The sequence below is a fragment of the Onychostruthus taczanowskii genome, unplaced genomic scaffold (genome assembly GCF_017590055.1).
Source record: "Onychostruthus taczanowskii isolate IOZ18803 unplaced genomic scaffold, ASM1759005v1 scaffold65, whole genome shotgun sequence".
In the NCBI taxonomy this organism is placed as follows: domain Eukaryota; kingdom Metazoa; phylum Chordata; class Aves; order Passeriformes; family Passeridae; genus Onychostruthus; species Onychostruthus taczanowskii.
This window is the reverse complement of record NW_024504233.1, coordinates 3,751,058-3,768,002: the sequence shown is the minus strand read 5'-3', so window position 1 is coordinate 3,768,002 and position 16,945 is coordinate 3,751,058. Positions and strand designations below refer to the sequence as shown.

The 16,945-nt window shown below is 43.6% G+C and overlaps 2 protein-coding genes, 1 long non-coding RNA gene and 6 other non-coding genes across 14 annotated transcripts in view; 2 read left to right on the top strand and 7 right to left on the bottom strand.

Annotated features, from left to right (window-relative positions):
* Positions 1–6,595: 6,595 nt before the first annotated feature.
* On the top strand, positions 6,596–9,964 carry HEBP2 (heme binding protein 2). 2 transcript variants are annotated; one of them, XM_041420746.1, is made up of 5 exons: positions 6,596–6,765; positions 8,553–8,637; positions 8,736–8,871; positions 8,987–9,152; positions 9,694–9,964. In XM_041420746.1, the coding sequence occupies exons 2-5, from the start codon at positions 8,563–8,565 to the stop codon at positions 9,866–9,868; spliced, it is 552 nt and encodes a 183-aa protein (XP_041276680.1). In that variant the 5' UTR covers positions 6,596–6,765; positions 8,553–8,562; the 3' UTR covers positions 9,869–9,964. The 2 variants fall into 2 exon arrangements, with proteins under 2 accessions (XP_041276680.1, XP_041276681.1); XM_041420747.1 differs by having other exon boundaries at positions 6,716–6,769.
* Positions 9,965–10,790: 826 nt separating this feature from the next.
* LOC121344603 lies at positions 10,791–16,731 on the bottom strand. Its single transcript, XR_005953852.1, has 12 exons — positions 16,637–16,731; positions 15,528–15,574; positions 14,992–15,034; positions 14,683–14,728; positions 14,277–14,309; positions 13,807–13,896; positions 13,199–13,223; positions 12,721–12,768; positions 11,984–12,029; positions 11,318–11,351; positions 11,077–11,117; positions 10,791–10,914 (listed from the first exon to the last, which is right to left on the bottom strand). It is a non-coding gene; the product is annotated as an uncharacterized LOC121344603 (long non-coding RNA).
* LOC121344633 lies at positions 11,185–11,259 on the bottom strand. Its single transcript, XR_005953860.1, has one exon. It is a non-coding gene; the product is annotated as a small nucleolar RNA SNORD47 (small nucleolar RNA).
* On the bottom strand, positions 12,092–12,166 carry LOC121344632. Its single transcript, XR_005953859.1, has one exon. It is a non-coding gene; the product is annotated as a small nucleolar RNA SNORD79 (small nucleolar RNA).
* Positions 14,391–14,465, bottom strand: LOC121344630. The gene has a single exon (XR_005953857.1). It is a non-coding gene; the product is annotated as a small nucleolar RNA SNORD77 (small nucleolar RNA).
* On the bottom strand, positions 14,797–14,878 carry LOC121344629. Its single transcript, XR_005953856.1, has one exon. It is a non-coding gene; the product is annotated as a small nucleolar RNA SNORD24 (small nucleolar RNA).
* Positions 15,104–15,170, bottom strand: LOC121344631. Its single transcript, XR_005953858.1, has one exon. It is a non-coding gene; the product is annotated as a small nucleolar RNA SNORD75 (small nucleolar RNA).
* Positions 15,890–15,968, bottom strand: LOC121344634. Its single transcript, XR_005953861.1, has one exon. It is a non-coding gene; the product is annotated as a small nucleolar RNA SNORD74 (small nucleolar RNA).
* A 67-nt stretch (positions 16,732–16,798) lies between the features above and the next one.
* Positions 16,799–16,945, top strand: part of ZBTB37 (zinc finger and BTB domain containing 37) — a 20,962-nt gene continuing 20,815 nt past the window's right edge. For all 5 annotated transcript variants that reach the window (XR_005953848.1, XR_005953849.1, XR_005953850.1 and 2 more), the window contains exon 1: positions 16,799–16,885. The gene's annotated coding sequence lies outside the window, so the exon portion shown is untranslated. The remainder of the gene's footprint in view (positions 16,886–16,945) is intronic.

The window sequence follows — 16,945 nt, the reverse complement described above, 5'->3', positions numbered from 1 at the left end:
GCGTGCACTGTGGGGTGTGGGCTCCATGGCAGTCATGCACAGCACAGCCCTCCCCATCCCACCAGAACTGCAGCTGGGCCAGCCTTCCAATCTGCTCCCAGCAGACTACTAGCATCCCCTAAGACAAGGTACTGCCCTGAACAGATCCATAGCAATAAACGTCCAAAAATATTTTAAAAAATTGTCTTTAGTGTGCACTTTCAGATCTTCCATTAGAGCGTGTTTTGAGAGCACCCAGTGCCTGCAGAGAGAACAATCCCCTGTTGTGTGATTCAGGAGCACATTTCCCACGGATTCACACAAGAACCTCAGGAGTTTGGGGCTGTGGTATTCCTCCTCCACCCCAAAATATGCTCACCGTGGGCTGTTTGCATGCAGAGATCACCCTCTGGGTTTCTGCCTTATTAACAGCTCCTTACAAAGCACATATATTTCCCTTAGAGGGTCATCTTGTTCCTCCAGAAATCCCCTTTCTCTACACTCCTTCATTCCCACAGGTAATTCCTCTTTCTCCAGGCTCAGTAATTCCATTTCTTGTAACCTCTGCCACCTCCCCAAATCACCAGTGTATTTCTGGAAGTTCACAGACAATCCAGTGCTCTACAGAGCCATTTAGAGGAAGTCCTCAATATTTCTTTAGTATTTTAATGCAATTTTAGTGCTACTTCATAGTGTTGACAGCACAGGAGAGAAGCTTTAGAGTAGCCTGGAGAGGTTTAGAGCTACTTAGAACCCGGCAGGAGTCACAGATTGGCATAAAAGGGTTTTAGAGCTGTTTTGAGCTCCTCAGAGGAATTTTAAAGCCACCTGCAGGAGTTGAGAGTTGTACAGCAGAGATTTAGAGGCATTTTAGTTGCATTTAAAGACATATTAGTGGTGCTTACAGCAATATAGAGCAGCTTTAGGTCAGTTTAGGGGAGCTCTGAGGTGCCGAGTCGAGGTTTAGAAGAGCTAAAGGAGTTTAGTGCTTTACAAGAGTTCTGGCACATTTCACAGAGCTTTAGGGCTGCTTAGAACACTCTGTAGGATGTTTAGACCAACTTAGAGCAGTTCAGAGTGGTTTTAGAGGGCTTCAAAAGAGTTTTAGCACTAAGCAGGAATTCCAGAACTGCAAAAAAGAGTTCTAGAGCAGTTGCAAGGAAACTGAGAAGGGCTTGAGATCTCTTTTGAAGCATTTTACTACTACTTTAAGCCTGTTCTGAGCAGCCCTAAAGTCCTGTGCAATGTGCCAGAACTCTTGTAAAGCACTAAACTCCTTTAGCTCTTCTAAGCCTCTTCTTGGCATCTCAGAGCTGAGAAGTTTCCTTCAGACTTTTTGTTGTTGCTATATTAAATTTTCCATTACTTTCCAATACACTGACCACAACTTAGCACCCCTGTCCTTTACTTCTACTTTCCCCAAATCACAGTTCTCTCTACTTATATACAGCTTTTACATCTCAGCTATCACATTTCTCAAGGGGACTTCTGGTTTGGTATAATTACACTACAGTCTTGCCTCTTTTTCTCTGCAATAAACAAATGCATCCAGACATCATTTTCTTTCAAAGACAGACCCAAGTCTATTTCCAGAGAAATATGAAGTACTGAAGCTTAAATGAAAACTCAGAAAGCCAGTACCTGCTAAAGTGATGAAATTCTGTTAAATACCATCATGGCTGGCTGGTATTCAGAAAATCAGCTGGGGAGTTGATGTGATATCATTATGTATGTATGTATGTATGTATGTATGTATCTATCTATCTATCTATCTATCTATCTACCTACATTTACTCTACTCTCAATGTAAACGTGCAAAAATCAAAATACATACTGACCTCCTGGATATGAAATTTTCATTTTAAATTATTAAGTTTGCCGTTGATTCTACCTGAAAACTTGCCACTTTAACTGTTCTAGAGCTAAGCATAACCTGGAAGATTTTCCTAACTTAGCATTTTCTTAACAGTCTTACACAGACATTCCCTGACAGGGAGTCAGAACTATAAGCTCATTAAAGTCCCTTCCAACACGAAGTTCTATAATTCCCTGACTCAGGTTGCTGTGTCTGTCACATGAAAGATGTCTTAACATGCCAAGTTATTAATTTAATAGCTGTTAAGATGCTTTCCCATTAGCAGTCAACAAGAACATAATCCAATTTATGTCTCTGGAAATAGAAAGAACTATAAGGGTGCACTGGAGCCCAAGTGACCACTGGCAGCCAAGAGAGGATCAGGGATGTTCCTCTTCAAGGAAAGCTCACCTCTGAACACAGCCAACAGTGCCACCTGCTGCAGAGTGCAGCATTGGCTCATTCTGGGAACACACAGGAAGAGAGAGCAGGCTCTTGAAGAATCCATCTCTGAAAACCTCACTCACATCACCTAAAGAAGTGCTCACCAAAACCCCACACCCACTAGCAATATCCCCACTGTTAGATGATGGGAGAGTTCTGATGTGAACCACACTCATGCCAGTAAAAGGAGGAAGAAGCTTAGGAGACAAACCCTCAGTTCCAGTTACCTCTTCATGCCTTTTTGGAAGTGGAAATTATTTTAAGGAAAATATTTCTTTAACATATTAATTCATTCTCTCTGAGCCTGTTTCCATCATGTCTGGACGTGTTCTCCTCAGGCTCCTGAGACTACATAGGGAAATCCTGAGCTCTCAAGGGCAATTTCTGCATATTAGGGTCTTTTTCAGGCACGTGGGGCTGTTCTCACAATTTCAGAACAACCCCTCAGCAGAGTCAGGAGCTTAACTCAGGTCCTTGGCAGAGGATCTGCCAGGTGGTCTCAGTCCATGCAGCATATAGACTGGAGTAGGCTGAGAAATGAGAGAGAGAGGGAGAGAGGAAGGGAAGGAGGAGGCCAAAGCAGGTAAAGAACAAGAGAAGGAAAAGATCACTTTAAAACTCTGGGAAGGGGGATCAAAGAAAGAAAATGCAGAGCCCACTGTGCTTCTGCCCAGACAGCTGTTGCCTCTTCAGAGCTGTTTCCAGATAAGTTGTATTCTGTCACATTTTAGACTTAAGTCTCTTCAAAACCATTTAAAAAAGCAAAACCAGCAATGCAATAAATTTGTGTCAAGACTTTTTTTCTACCAAGCACTGTTACCTCTTTCCCTTTATGAGACATTCCTATCTTGAAGATAAAAACTTACCTTTTTTCACGTTCTTGTTTCTGAGAAAAATCTGTCAATGACAGAACGTGGATAATTTGTAGGGGAAGATGAATTCGTTTCCTCTCAGCACTCAGAGAGGACTGGAAGTTTCTGTGGATCTAGGTAACTTCTTTCACTGGCTAAAGTTTGCTGAGACAATTGCTTGTGGACTTCAGTTTCTAGCTAGATCCCAGAACAGATCCATAGTAAAAACAAGCCCTATTGTAGAAATAAACCAGTGAATAAAGCAGTATATAAAGCTGAAATAGCTTCTCTCTGGGCTCCATGCACAGAAGACAGGAAGGTTTAAGAATGTTTTTTATGGCTGCTGGAAGCAAGGATTCATTTAGGATTAATTCCCCAAACCTGGAATGGTTTCAAAATGTGAGCTTCAGCAGAGAAATCCTGGAAAATGCCAAGTCAGGAGTGCTCTGGAGTGGTGTTTGGTGTAGGAAGCTTTTTATTTGGCCTACAGCAGCCAGTTCTATGTGCTCTCTGATGAAGTGAGCACAGAATCACTCATTCATCAAGATTTAGGTAACACTGTCACTGAGTAAGCAGGAAGATGCAGTAGTTTCACATCACTTGTAACAAACTAGCTGAAATCAGGCAAAAACATGGACAAAATCCACATACACATTTCCAGAAAGCAGATTATTTTTGGCTGGAGGTAAATCCAATGGTAACAAATTCCCCTGATGATATGAAATGTGTAGGTCAGAGCAAAAGGCCTAAATACCACCTCACTGCAGTTATGGCATAGATTTCCTTTCCACAATTTCTAACAGCAGTAAGGAACCTCCTTGGAACAGTACTACAGTACATTCAACTGCTACTTTAGAAGATGGTGTGTTTCTGCTTGTTCATTTTCCATGCTGGGAGTGAGAATATGATATAAAATGGAGGCTTTCTTTAGAGCAAGGAGGTAAGAGGCTTCTTTTGGGAGATGAATCTGCAGTAAACCACAGTTCATCTAACAACATAAAAGGACACTGCTGCTGCCATGGACAGTAACTACAGTCACATCACATGCTCAAGCCCTTTACTGTGAAGTGAGGTTTCTGCACCATCAGATGAGCATATGTTTACAAAAGTAAAGACCATTTATATGTGGAGAGACTCAATTATTTTCAATTAAAATACTTGTCAAAGACTCTCTGACAGACTTAGGCAGCAATGCAAAACTGCCTGGATCTCGGTGTTGAGACCACTTGATACAATATGTGAGTGGCCACACATCCCTGTCTGCCCCTCACAGCCCCATTCTTCATATCACACTACAGACTCGCCAGCTACGAGAACATGACTCGGAGTTATCATTAACCACACTGTTAACAACACACTTTTTTCCTGGGTCCCTCCAGTCCTGACACAATTAGGTCAGTGGAAAAGATCCCTGCTTGTGCACACAGTCTGTGCTTGCCTCTAGGGATAAAGGCAACTTAGAACACAACTGCACTGATGTGGCAGCAGCAGTTGTAATGCTGCCACACAGCAGATGGAAGCAGTTTTGGTGTGGAGAATGTTGCTTAAGGTCTTGTTACAGGGAAGAAAAGTGAAAATCACAAGTGATCATATCACAGGCTTGTCCTTATCCGATCAAAGTTATTATTTAAGTACCAGTTCATTAGAGTGTTCCTGCACAGATGAAGACAGCAAAATTAAGGTACAAACCACATGCTTTTATCTGCTTGTGCCCTCATCTCTGCTCCTGAAGGCAAGGGAACAGAAAAATACTGCTTTGTTAGCTGTTCTGGAAAATGCCAGCCAAGTCCCAAACACATATTTATGACATTGCACAGAGGTCAAAAGTCACAGAACCTTTGAGACTTAATGGCTGCTATGTACTTGGATGTTCCTGTATCTGAAGGTATTGTGTGTCAGGTTTATGTAGTTTGTATAATGTGTGTCAGGTTGCTCCATATTCCCATCCCCATTCTCTAAGTTTCGGAATGTATATAAACAGAATACATGTCTCCATGCCTGCCCTACTGTCTCATGCAGCTGTTGACATGTTCTCTCAATGTTTATGTGTAAAAACAAGAGTGCTGGAAAACAACCTCTTGGGAAAACACTGAGGATTGTTCTCCAGCCTGGGGGTGCTCCATCAGGAACAGTGAACTCTTTGTCAGGGACATCAGCTGGACACACACAAACTCACTGGGGGTTTGTTCTGGGCCTCTCTGCTTCAGAAACAAAGTGAGAAGCCACTGTGGGCTTGTCTTTATCTACAGAGTTATTGCCTCCCTTCCAAGGTACTATACCTCAGTGCTCACCACTGGGGTAAATTTGTAGGGATTTGCCAAACTATTTTTGCTGGATATTGTTTTTCATATCTGGAGGTATTCAAAAACACTTCCATCCCTGGGGTGACAGGGTAAGGTGATAGCTCACCTTACCCCAGCCCATGACTTTGCATGCCTATGGCTCCTGAGCAAAGACCAAGCAGCTTCTGCTCCTCCAAACACACTCCTGCTGTTCCTGTTTGACCCAAGCAGAGCACAGGTAAAATGTATTATACTCTGTAGAATAAAAAGTACCAAGCATGCAGAGAAGTGGTTACACATTTCAGGCCTCAATCTGCTCGAGTAAACTCCAGTAGCAAATGACCCTCTCTGTGGCTCTGGAGAGATTTGTGGCTTTAGAGATAAATTCACAATTGCTTTTTGGCATGGTTTTACTTCCCTTTTTTGAACAGGAGTGTATCACACAGCATCCTGATGAAGTTCTCAGCAAGCAAAGTGGGTTTCCTGTTAAAAGTCATTCCCAGCTATTGATGTAAAATGTCCCTGAGAGCTCAGCTGAATTTGGCTGCAAGGAATTTGCACAAACCATGACAAACTGAGAGGTGTTCTCAGAACACAAACTGTGCAGTTTAATCTACCCTATTGTGCTAGAACCAAACTATGTCTGGAGCTGCAGCTGGCTAAATGAAGAGCCCAGCTTCGCTGTGTGTATTATAAGCAGGACAGGATTTCACAATAGCTTTGTATAACCCCTTTGTGCAGATATCCAAGGGCTGAGAGGGCTGATTAACCTCAAATACCGCTCAGAACAGCCAGCCATCAGAGAACACTGTCTGTCTTTCATAACATGCCAGCAAAAATCTCGTGAGGATGGTCTCAGCAGAGTGTGCAGCCAGATTTCTACCTACCCTTCACCCCTGTGGTAAAAAGGAAAAGCTGGCATTCTGTATAGCACCACTCTCCCATAATCCAAGTCAGGAGGGGGAAAGAGACACATTATTTATGCGAAATCCTTTCTCCTAAAGCACAAAACCTGCCACTGACCCTGTCATAAGTGGGCACACAGCCACGGCAAACAGGGGAAGTTACACAAGGGTGCAAAATTGTTTATGGAGCCAGATCACACACTAGTCCCAGTGTTGCCTTGTGGATAGTAGGTGGGGCCTTTGGCATTTGCGTGGGGGCTCTCCAATGAGACCCAGAGCAGGACAAGGCTCCAGCCTTCTGGTTTTCATAACAGCAGCCCCCTCCAGTAGGGTTGAGGCATGGGAGGAGCTTGCCCAAACTCAAATAAACACTGACATGCAGCATCTTATGAGGATGTGCAGCCTCCACAGGACACACTGCAACAGCTGGAAGGACAAGGACTGAAACTGTAAGTATGTCTACCTTCTCCATGTCCTTAACAGCACTAGTACTTTGTGGAGTGGCATGTTCTGGCTGTACTTACTTGTGCTAGCAGTGTAACCTGCTGCCTGTTCCTTTGGCCCATGTGTCTGCAGAAAATAAAGTGAACACCCTATAGACATATTTATATGAATAGATGGGCATTTCAAAGTTCAGCTTTCCTGTACATCTAAAAAAATTCAACTGTATCTGAAGGATTCTTCTGTTTGTCTCTCTGATGCCAAAGCATAGCTTTATGTAATTAAAAAAAATATTTCTAACATGTAGTCACTGACTGTACTGGCCATAAACTTACAAAATCCAGAGGTCTACCCAGTAGCTACGGAAAGGTATGTTGGAAGCAGCTGGAATTAGCCAGGAAAGAGAAAACAGCTCGTTCAGTAGCTAATACAAGTGTGAAGCAGCAGCATTGTCTTTCAAGTGGCAATAATTGTTGTAGGAAGTTTCAGTGTAATTGCTCGGATTTGCTTCTAACGATAAGGATTCCTGCTTTATGATGTTTTGTTGATTTGTGAACACCATGGACGAAGTCTATTCATAGAGTACAACTGTGCAGCAGCCCCTGGTGACCATCATTCTGGTCAGGTCTGCTGGACATGATGTACCTTCAGGCTGGACAGGGAAGGGAACAGCACCTGCCTTTACTACCAGCAGCTGTAGCCAGCTGTTTGATTCTGACCTTCCCTTGATCTGGGGTGACAATTGAAGGAGCTGCTGGAAAAACTCAACACTGAAGTGGCTCCACATACTACTTATTTTACAGACTCTAAAGGAACCCAGTACCACCAGGGTTTGTGGTCTTTTTTTAATGGTTTGCTTTAATAAAAACTTTTCAACCTCAGATCCCAAGAACTCTTCATAGCCACCTCTAGGCAGGGTATAGAAGGGGATTAACAGAATTCAACAACAGTCCAGGTATTGCAAGATGTAACAGCCAAGAAAGTAAAGTAGCATAATGCAGCTGATTTTACAAAATTCACATTTGTTACCCAAGAAACAGGTAATTAAACTACAGTCTGAGAAGACATTCTATGGCCTAAGAATCCAATAATCACTGAATTATGTGCTGTTCACAACACAGCAGGTGAAGGACATGGTAATATAACACAAGGCAGAGACTGTCAGAACGCACATCATACACTACTGTCTGCCTGGTTAACAACAGAAGTTGTATATGGAGGCCACTGAAATCTCAGCATTTTACAAGATCTGATCATTTCAACACTGGCTTTGAATATTTTCACTCGCTTTGTTTGGGACAGTGTTTTTGAGTTTTCACTTTTTTCCTCCCATGTGAAGGCTATCAAGGAAATAGTTATTAATTCAGAAATGCAGAAAACCTCATTTATTCACAGGACTCTGAGGCTAAAAGTCTTTAAGAAAGCCATCAGCTATCATGAGGCCAAATAAAGTTAAAAGCAGTCAACACCACATCACCCACCACACCACTACTGCTTTTTCATCCAGGAGCAAACAGACTGAAGTCCTTTTGACTTACAGATTTCCACAAAACTCCCACTTGCAGGATCCCACTTTGCTATCAGGAAATACCTTTTTGCCATGGAGAAGGAAGGGCAGCATATCCTGAAAGAACACTTCCTCCAGCAGAGGTAGTTTCTTGGTCCTAGTGCTCAATTCCTACAGGGCTAAACAGCTTTCAGCCTTTTTCAGGTCTTCCACCAGCTCAGCAACAACTGAAAAGCCCTGGTGCCATATTAATGTAAGAGATGCCAATGAACTGTGTCTGCCTTCCAGCTCCGGCAAGATGATCAAGTCCTTCAAGCAAACATTTCTGTCCCTGGACCTGCAGTCCCCTCGCTGGAGCTCAGCAGAGGCAATGGTAACTGCAGCAATACTTGTATGCCGATTTGGAAAAAGTAGCTACTAATTTCTGCCAACACCCATCTCATGGTTACCGTGACTTTTGCTACCTTTCAGGCAAAGGACTACGAACTGCGTCAGTACGAGACAGCAAAGTGGGTCAGCACAGTCATCAGGGGGGAAACCCAGAAGGAAGCCATGCGCCAGGGCTTCTGGAAACTCTTCCACTACATCCAGGGAAAGAATGAAAAAGGTAGGACATGCTGCTTTTGAATAGAAAGAATTAAAAAGCAGCTAGTGAACACAAATAATAATGAACAATAGAGCTGGGAAATGCAGCTTAGAGACCTGGCTTTCCTTTCCTCTAGAAATGAAGATTGACATGACTGTGCCAGTGACCTGCCTGGTGAAATCAGGCTGCACAGACTTCAAGATCTCTTTCTTTGTGCCATTTGAACACCAGGACTGCCCCCCCCAGCCCACTGACTCCGATGTGTTCATCGAGGAACGGAAGGCAGCAGCTCTCTTTGTCCGGTAAGCAAAACCGGCACAGCTGACAGCACATGAATCCTGTCACCTACACTTTAAGAGGTATTAAGTGTGGATAGACCCTGCTGTTCAGAGCTTTAACTGCTAAAACCCAGCCCTCAGGCAATCTTATGTTTGGGTGTTTTACCACAAAAACAAGTGACCAAGTTGTAAAACGCTGATTTTTTTAGAAGACACTTGAAAATTGCATTGAGTTTTATAGATATACAGCCTCCAGTCATCTTCCAAAGACAGTTTTGTTTCACAGAATACCTAAACTGCTCTCCCAACACCTTTTTAGTTGTAGTCCTGAACTGCCACAGAACACACAAGGCAGTTGTTACTTGGGGGCTTACTTGTATTAAATCTTCCCTTTAAAAACAGCATGAATACCTATGCTGCTTTGCTGCTAGTTCTGCATGGGTAATCTACTAACTAAAAACTGCAGCACAAGTACTCAAACTTGCTTTCCAAGTCTGAGCATTCTGTCTGTGAAAATAAAGTCAGAGGCTTGGCCCAAAACATCTCCTTTTCTCACTTGCACCAGGTCCTTTGGTGGATTTGCCTCCCCTGAGAAGTATGCTGAGGAAGCTGATGCCTTGGCCAGAACCTTAAGAAACAGAGGCCAACCATTCCACGAAGACTTCTTTTATACTGCAGGATATGACAGTCCCTTCAAGCTCTTCAACAGGCATAATGAAGTGTGGTATTTTAAAAAGTAACACCATAGGGTAATATTAAGAGGCTACTAATCAGCTCTGGATGAAAACAGACCTTATTACTAGCTTTTTAGTGTAGAAGAGATTTAATTCACATGTGGACACCATGTCCAACTTTATTTTGTCTAGGATGAAGTACTTTTCTGGATAAGAACATCTCAAAATGTAATTTAAGCTCCTACCAGGTGGGATGGGCAGGAAACATGACAAACTCACTCCTATTGAAAGATTCTAAGCAACATTAACAAAGTGAAAAAAGCCTGCTGAATTTTATGTAGCTTTATTTCTCATTAGAAGCGCTACAACACTAGTTGAAGTGTTAGAGAAAGGGAGTTCATAACTGACTTTCATAAGCTGACTTCCCTCATACTGACATCACCCCTGAGACCAGGGAGGAATTTAAATTATTTTTTCAGAGAACCAAGATTCCATTAAGGAGCATTAGAAAGCAGAAACATCTTAGCAGGCCTTAGTGACTCATAACAGTCAGTAACTGTTGTTAATTAGAATTATCACAATCTCCCCAACTTTTTGCCCTCTTGAAAACCAAGTGTTGTGTTGTTCAAATCCAGAACACTTGGAAAAGAGTTACCAAATTTAAGCTGTACACTTGTTCTGAGAAGATCTGTACTTGAACATGTATTACCAGGATTACTGGTAGACTACTACTTTAGCAGCAAGTATATTAGTAAGTTTAGCTCTTTCCTTAAACACTTGAAATACTCCTTAAGTTACTTATTTTTGTCTAAATATAGTCCCTTGCAGCCTGCACACCAGCAGCATTTGACCTCAGTTGACACTTGCAAGACTAGCATCTAGCCTAGTTTAGTCCCTGCTCTAAATTAAGCATTTTAAATTTAAATATAGCAGCCTGAGATGTTTTGCATGAAGTTGTTCCAGCCAGAAAGGAGGTCACAACACCAGGTAGAGTTTACAGATTTTTATTCACACCAATCAATATCAGGCAAACATGACCAGTGGGGTAAAAACACATTGGCTTTTTTAATGCTGTTCATGCAAGTGTAACCCATTCATCAGCAATCTTCCACCTATTAAGACAGACATAAGAACTGTTACAAGGTACCAAACCAGCACAACACACTTGATGGGAACATCTCAGACCTTAGTTCATCTCTGTTCAGTGAGAGAGTTCAAGCTAAGGTTATCATCATTTGTTCCAACAAATACATTATTACAGCAGTTACACTCACATTCTCAGTTCTTCATATGCTAGTTTGAGCTGCCTCTTCACCTAAATCAAGAAAACACAGTTAGCATATGCAGCAGAACAACTGCTAAAAGCTCCACAACAGCTTTGTAACCTCAGACAGAAATGGAACGGAAAGGGTAATATCACAGTAACTCATTTGGCAGAATCAATTTCATCAGTGGCTACAAATATTTCCAGAAGTTTTTAATTCAATTCACAATTCATCTGTTGTGTGGACTTACCCAGTAAGGCTGCAAACACAGCAACAGTCCTTTCCTGAGGAAGAAAGAAGTACTTTAACAGACAGCAGCACTATATGCAAAGTTTATTTACCTATTCATTTCTATTCACCTAACTTTTACCTAAAAAGAAACTGAGTTTTAGCTGGCATCTTACAAGTTTAACTTACAATACCCAAATAGCATACACAAAGCTTACAAATCCTAACTTAACTTCAAATACAGAATTAATAACATTGAAAATATCAGGGAAAGTAAAAAGCTACTACTTTGCTTTGTGATACTGTCTGTCCCAAAAATGTTGTATTTCATGATTTTAAATACCTAAAATACAAGTCCAATAGGTTTTCAAAATGGCTTCTATTTTTGAAAGTGTTTGGGGTGTTCCAGTTTGTTTGAAAACAAGTTTGTACAGCAATCATCTAGAACTTGAGCTAAATTTGTGTAGAGCCAATATAAAGATTAGTATTAACAACTCTTGACAAGTGACAGCCACAGCACAACGTTTTTATTTTAATTCCAGAGTGCAGTGTTACAGTAATGCCCACAGAACAGCCAGATACAAGAAAAGACGTATCAGGTATCTTCTAGGACTAATTTTGGGCATCGTTATTTAAGCACAAAGACAATATTCCAGGAATTATTAAACCCCATGTATTCCACACTTACCTCAGGCACATCCATCTTGTTTCTCAAACTCCATGCAAGCTTCACCCTGTAAGAAAGGGAAATTGTACTAACACACTTTTGGCAGTGGTTTGAGAGTGTGAATGTGGGTACTGTTTCAGCACAAGATTCTCCTCAGCCTCTTTCAGAGAGATTCCCATTGCTTAGAATTCATCACAAACAGTACATGCCAAGAGTAGTTTAATGGTGTTATCCCTGTAACATACCCTTTAAAGGGGGATCTGACCTTACTCCCAACCACATCTTCATTCACATCACCTAAGAGCTCTAATCTAACCATTGAGATATACAATTTACCACATAAGCATTCAAGATCAGTGCCATTCCCTGAAAGAGCCCACTAAATTTGAACAGCAAGAAGTTTAATAGCAGGCAATTGTGCTGCATTTGCTCAGCACAGAATGTGTGGCAACCTGGTAGCACAGAGCTTTTCTTATCAATTAGGAATTCAAGTAGTCTACAGCAGTTACACATTTAAAATGGCCACCACTATTTCTTTTTAGTCACAGAAAGCAGTTAATTTTGAGATATGCAGCACCTTGGGGAAGTGAATCCTGCAGGCTGCTGGCAAATCCAGGCTTTTTACCTGGAAAAGGTAATAAAAGCCAAGAACCCTGCTTAACGCTGCAGCTAGCCCTGTAACGGCGAGGATGCAGTAATTTCCTCATTCCCTGTATCACAGAATTCTGACCAGTCACAATCATGTGTTATGAACTTACTTTTGCTGGCAGCACTACCAGGTCCCTCACTTCCCAGCTCCATCACACCTGCACCAAAGCAAACCATTAGGAGAGCACAGAAACAAGCACAGAAGGACAAAACCCAAGTCAGGTGCCTGCAGTCAGATAGAGCTAATTGCAGACCTCCATGATTGAAGTCAAGGCAGTCACATCTCATCACACAGGCAGCTCACACTGGCAGCCCCTGTGCAGCCTGCCATAGGGCTAGGCTGCTATGGGCAAGAGGGCAAATATTTAAAACAGTAAATTGAAGAGGAGCTCACAGTGATGAGTTTAGTGCACACCAGACTGTCAAGACTGGGCTCCAGCCAGCAGCTCCCCTTTAAAACATCCTCTTGTTTTGGCTGAGATGCAAGCCACAGCCAATGGGCCCCATGCCCCCTAGCTGACAAGCAGTTAAAAACTTATGGGCCTATGCTGAAATCCTAATCCTTAGGAAGTAAAAACAATTACTTACCTCACAATGAGAAACATCTGGAAGCCTGCAAAGAAAAATTTGCGATTAGGCAGGGTCCAGCAGGAAGTTATAGCATTAAGAACAGTTTGAGTCAAGTACTGTATCAGGGTTTGGTCGATTGCTCCTCATGGGGATCAGAGACCTGATTCAACATCATTTACAGTAGGCTGCAACACTCCTATCATCCCCTTCTGAAGGCAGGCTGTAAAGCCATTTCCCAGCACTCTTCAACACTGAGATGTTCATTCCTCACCTCCAGAGCATGCTGAAATTGCAGCAAGGAGCAAACCTTGCAATTGCAAAGTTCAGTGATGTGAGGTTTGTGTAACCAAGTCGTGCATAGCAGGCATAACCATTTTGGACACTAAATTCACAGTAATGTGGCAATCACCATTTAGTTTCAACAGGACAATTCTAGACATTAATAACACCACAATTATTTGATGCTCTTACTATGAAATACAGGAAGCTGAAGAACACTTACAGTACTAACCTTTGCTTCACACTTTTTTAAGAAAATAAATTGGCAAGCATCTCCAAAAGCAAACTCTCAATTGCAGCACAGACCAAAATAGCATCCATCTAAGAAATTAATGCTTACTAATCACCTTGAATTAGGAAGGCCTTGTCTTCACCCACATCAGTAACAGGTGGAGTGGTTTTTCACACAAGAGGCATGGGGCTCTGTTGAGGGCAACCTGCAGACCAACAAGAAACCTTTAGAACCTGGAGCACAAACACCTGATTAACCTTATTCTGCTATATTTTGTACTTTACTTTGCAACCACATCCTACTCCAATCTTTCTATTCATCTTACCAAGTTTTTTTTTTTAAGTTTAACCCACTTACTGGTCTCCTGAGATAAATTTTTAAAACACATTCATAGAGCAAAAAGGTATCCCCTTCAGCTTCCCACATGATTTGTTTGAACTAGCCTAAGCTACAGGAGGCTGCATCAGAAGATATGTAAACTGTGCTCACCACAGGTCATCTGCTGAACTATGCACTCATCACACAGCAGCCTTTGCAGACAGCAGGGATTAAATGAGTTCTCAATGTCAGCAATGCAGCACTTACCCTGTAACAGCTCACAGTTTCATCTCCCAGTGCCTGCAACAATGGAAAACAAAGTCAGATCCCTTCAGCCTGTGTGCCCAAGCCCACAGCCCCTACTGGGAGATCACAAGAGCCAGATACATCAGATAGGGGCGAAGCACGAGTGTTCAACACAGCAGATTCTGCTGAACTATGCAGTCATCACTGTATCTGCTCTGCAACCACAGAACCGAGCAATCCCCTCTTGTGACTACTCTGACAAGTCAATTTTCCCAATTAAAAAAAAATACTTAGAAGTTTGAATACTAGCTAGTAGAAATTGTTTCTGGTCTTAGTGGAAATGAATCATAAAATGCATGCCATCCTTCTTACTGCAGTGTTTAACAGCTCTGTGGAAGACACCTCTGCACAAGTACGTATTTCTTACCAGGTGCTGTTCCTTCTGCATTCCTCTGAAGTGCAGGATGCAAATCCTAGAAGTAAAAAACTCATGAACAGCCTATTCAGCAGTGAAAGCATTGAGAGGAATTTGAAGTTGCTGTGCCTCAGAAAACTGTAATGGTGGTAAAAATGCTCATCACTCTCTTGGTCAAGAGTAGCAAATAAGTGTCATCACTGTGGCACCAGAGGGGTAACTTTACACAAGGAATTAAGCTCACAGCATCAGAGCAGAAGATGCTGTCTGGACAAACACTAAGCACAACTTTTTATTTAATTTTCAAGAATCATTTTTTACCTTGGGAAGAGGAAGTATTAGGTCTCCACATTTGGGGGCAGATCTGAAAGAGACAAGAGTTGCATGGAGATGTTTGCACAACTGGGGAGCTTCTCTGGTAATCATATTAGAAAGCCTCAGCATGGAGTTTTCAGAAATCACTTCTGTCCACTACTCTTATACTGAAACCATCACAGGCTTTGAGATTTACTAAGCATCAATCCCCACAGTTACCCATTTTCTACAACGTATTCCAGGCAGTTTTCCCAAAACACTATTCACTGCTGAGAACAAAGAGCAGAAAGAAAAAAGGGACCTGGGGATATTCTTTGCAGTCTGGTTACAGTATGAGCAATAGTTCATAAACAGGAGCCTCATGAAGACTCCAGGACAAATGAACAGGTCATTTGTCTCAGCAGAAAAGTGAGGCCTGCCCAAGACATGCAGGCAATGCCTGAATTCCACCTGCTGATACTGTACCTCCTTGATACAGTGATACTCCAGCCTAGCTGGGGCACACAAATTCAACATTTATTAATTTCAGCAACAGTATTTACCTGCACTGAAGCCACAGGAAGGAGGAGTGTAGCTGATACACGTTGAACTGAAAACAAGAAAGCATGTTAGATTTTTTTCTTCTTCCAAAAAAGATGCAATATTCACAAATATTACTTTGAGAAATCCAAGCAACACCTAAAATACTTTAAGATTTCCCCGATGCAATCTAAGTTTTGTGAGGCCGCAAAAATAATCGCTATTATGTATTTTTAAGCAGGGTGTGATTGCTATACTGCTTTGTTTTCTACAACATTAACTCTGGTGTATTGTCACCGGGGCAGCCAGGCAGGCATGAACGCTGGCTGCTCTAAAGGCCCAGTGGTGTCCCAGCCTTCCCAGATAAGGCTCTCAGAAGTATTCCATGCCCAGCTCAGATATGTTGGCATTCATCACCCTCTCAGATGTCCCTACCAACACAGTTCTCATCACGTGCTGAGCATACAGAAGCCAAGTGAGCCACTTCTCTTCAAACATGCCGAGTCAGGACTTACAAGGACCACGGCGTCCAACTCTCAGACTGGCACAGGCCAAGAGTCAGGGCATGTGCCTGAGAGCGCTGTGCAAGTGTTCGCCGAAGCCCAGCAGCGCTGGGGCCGCAAAACCAGCCCTTAGCCCTCCTGCACATCCCAGCTGTGCGGGGATCCTCAATCCTTCCATTGCTCTTTACACAAGAGCATTTCCCACTTATCTGCAAACACAAGTTCCTTAGAGTCCAGCTCAGTTAAAAGAATCCAAACTCACAAAAAGCAGAGACCTACCGCTGGTGTTTGTGCGGGGGGGACGCGGCCCCGACATACGGCACGGCCCCGTCTCGTGCGTAGCAGACTGGCAGGCCAGAGCCCGTAACTCAAAGCCTGAGCCATCACACTGACCCGCTGCTCTCCCAAACCCGTGTGGGGCTCTACAGGACCCCCCTTTGTGCATCCCCAGGGCCGCCATGCGGCACAGCCCTCGGCGGCCTAGGCCGCGGACCAGGCCCGGCCGCGCAATCCACTTCAATCCTCCCTCGCCGCCGCCCATCGGCGCTCGACCCGCACCCGCGGGGCCTCTAGGCCTCCCCCCGGAGCGGCACCACCGCACCCCCAGCACCGGATCGCCGCCCACTCACCGGAGGGGCCACACGAGACCCACCGCACACACATGGCGGCAGCAGCGGAAAAGGCAGAGCAGCTCCGGCCCGTGCCTTATATAGCACAGATCACGTGGTACGACCGCGGCCACACCCACCGGGGCGCGGTCCACGGGCAGGGGCGGGGCGGGGGCGTACGGTCCGCACGGCGTTTCCTTCCGGGGCGCGGCCCGCGCTGGCGCGTTTCGGTTCCGGGCCGGCGCTGCGGGCCCTTCCCACCCCCGGCAGGTGAGGCTGGGCCGGGAGGGGCGGGCGAAGCCGCCCGGGGCCCCGGAGCGCCGGGGGCGC

Coding starts and splice junctions, on each gene's coding strand:
- HEBP2 (XM_041420746.1), top strand. CDS start 8,563: ATGATCAAGTCCTTCAAGCAAACATTTCTGTCCCTGGACCTGCAGTCC. Junction 8,638..8,735: donor GGAGCTCAGCAGAGGCAATG/GTAACTGCAGCA, acceptor GCTACCTTTCAG/GCAAAGGACTACGAACTGCG. Junction 9,153..9,693: donor GCAGCAGCTCTCTTTGTCCG/GTAAGCAAAACC, acceptor CACTTGCACCAG/GTCCTTTGGTGGATTTGCCT.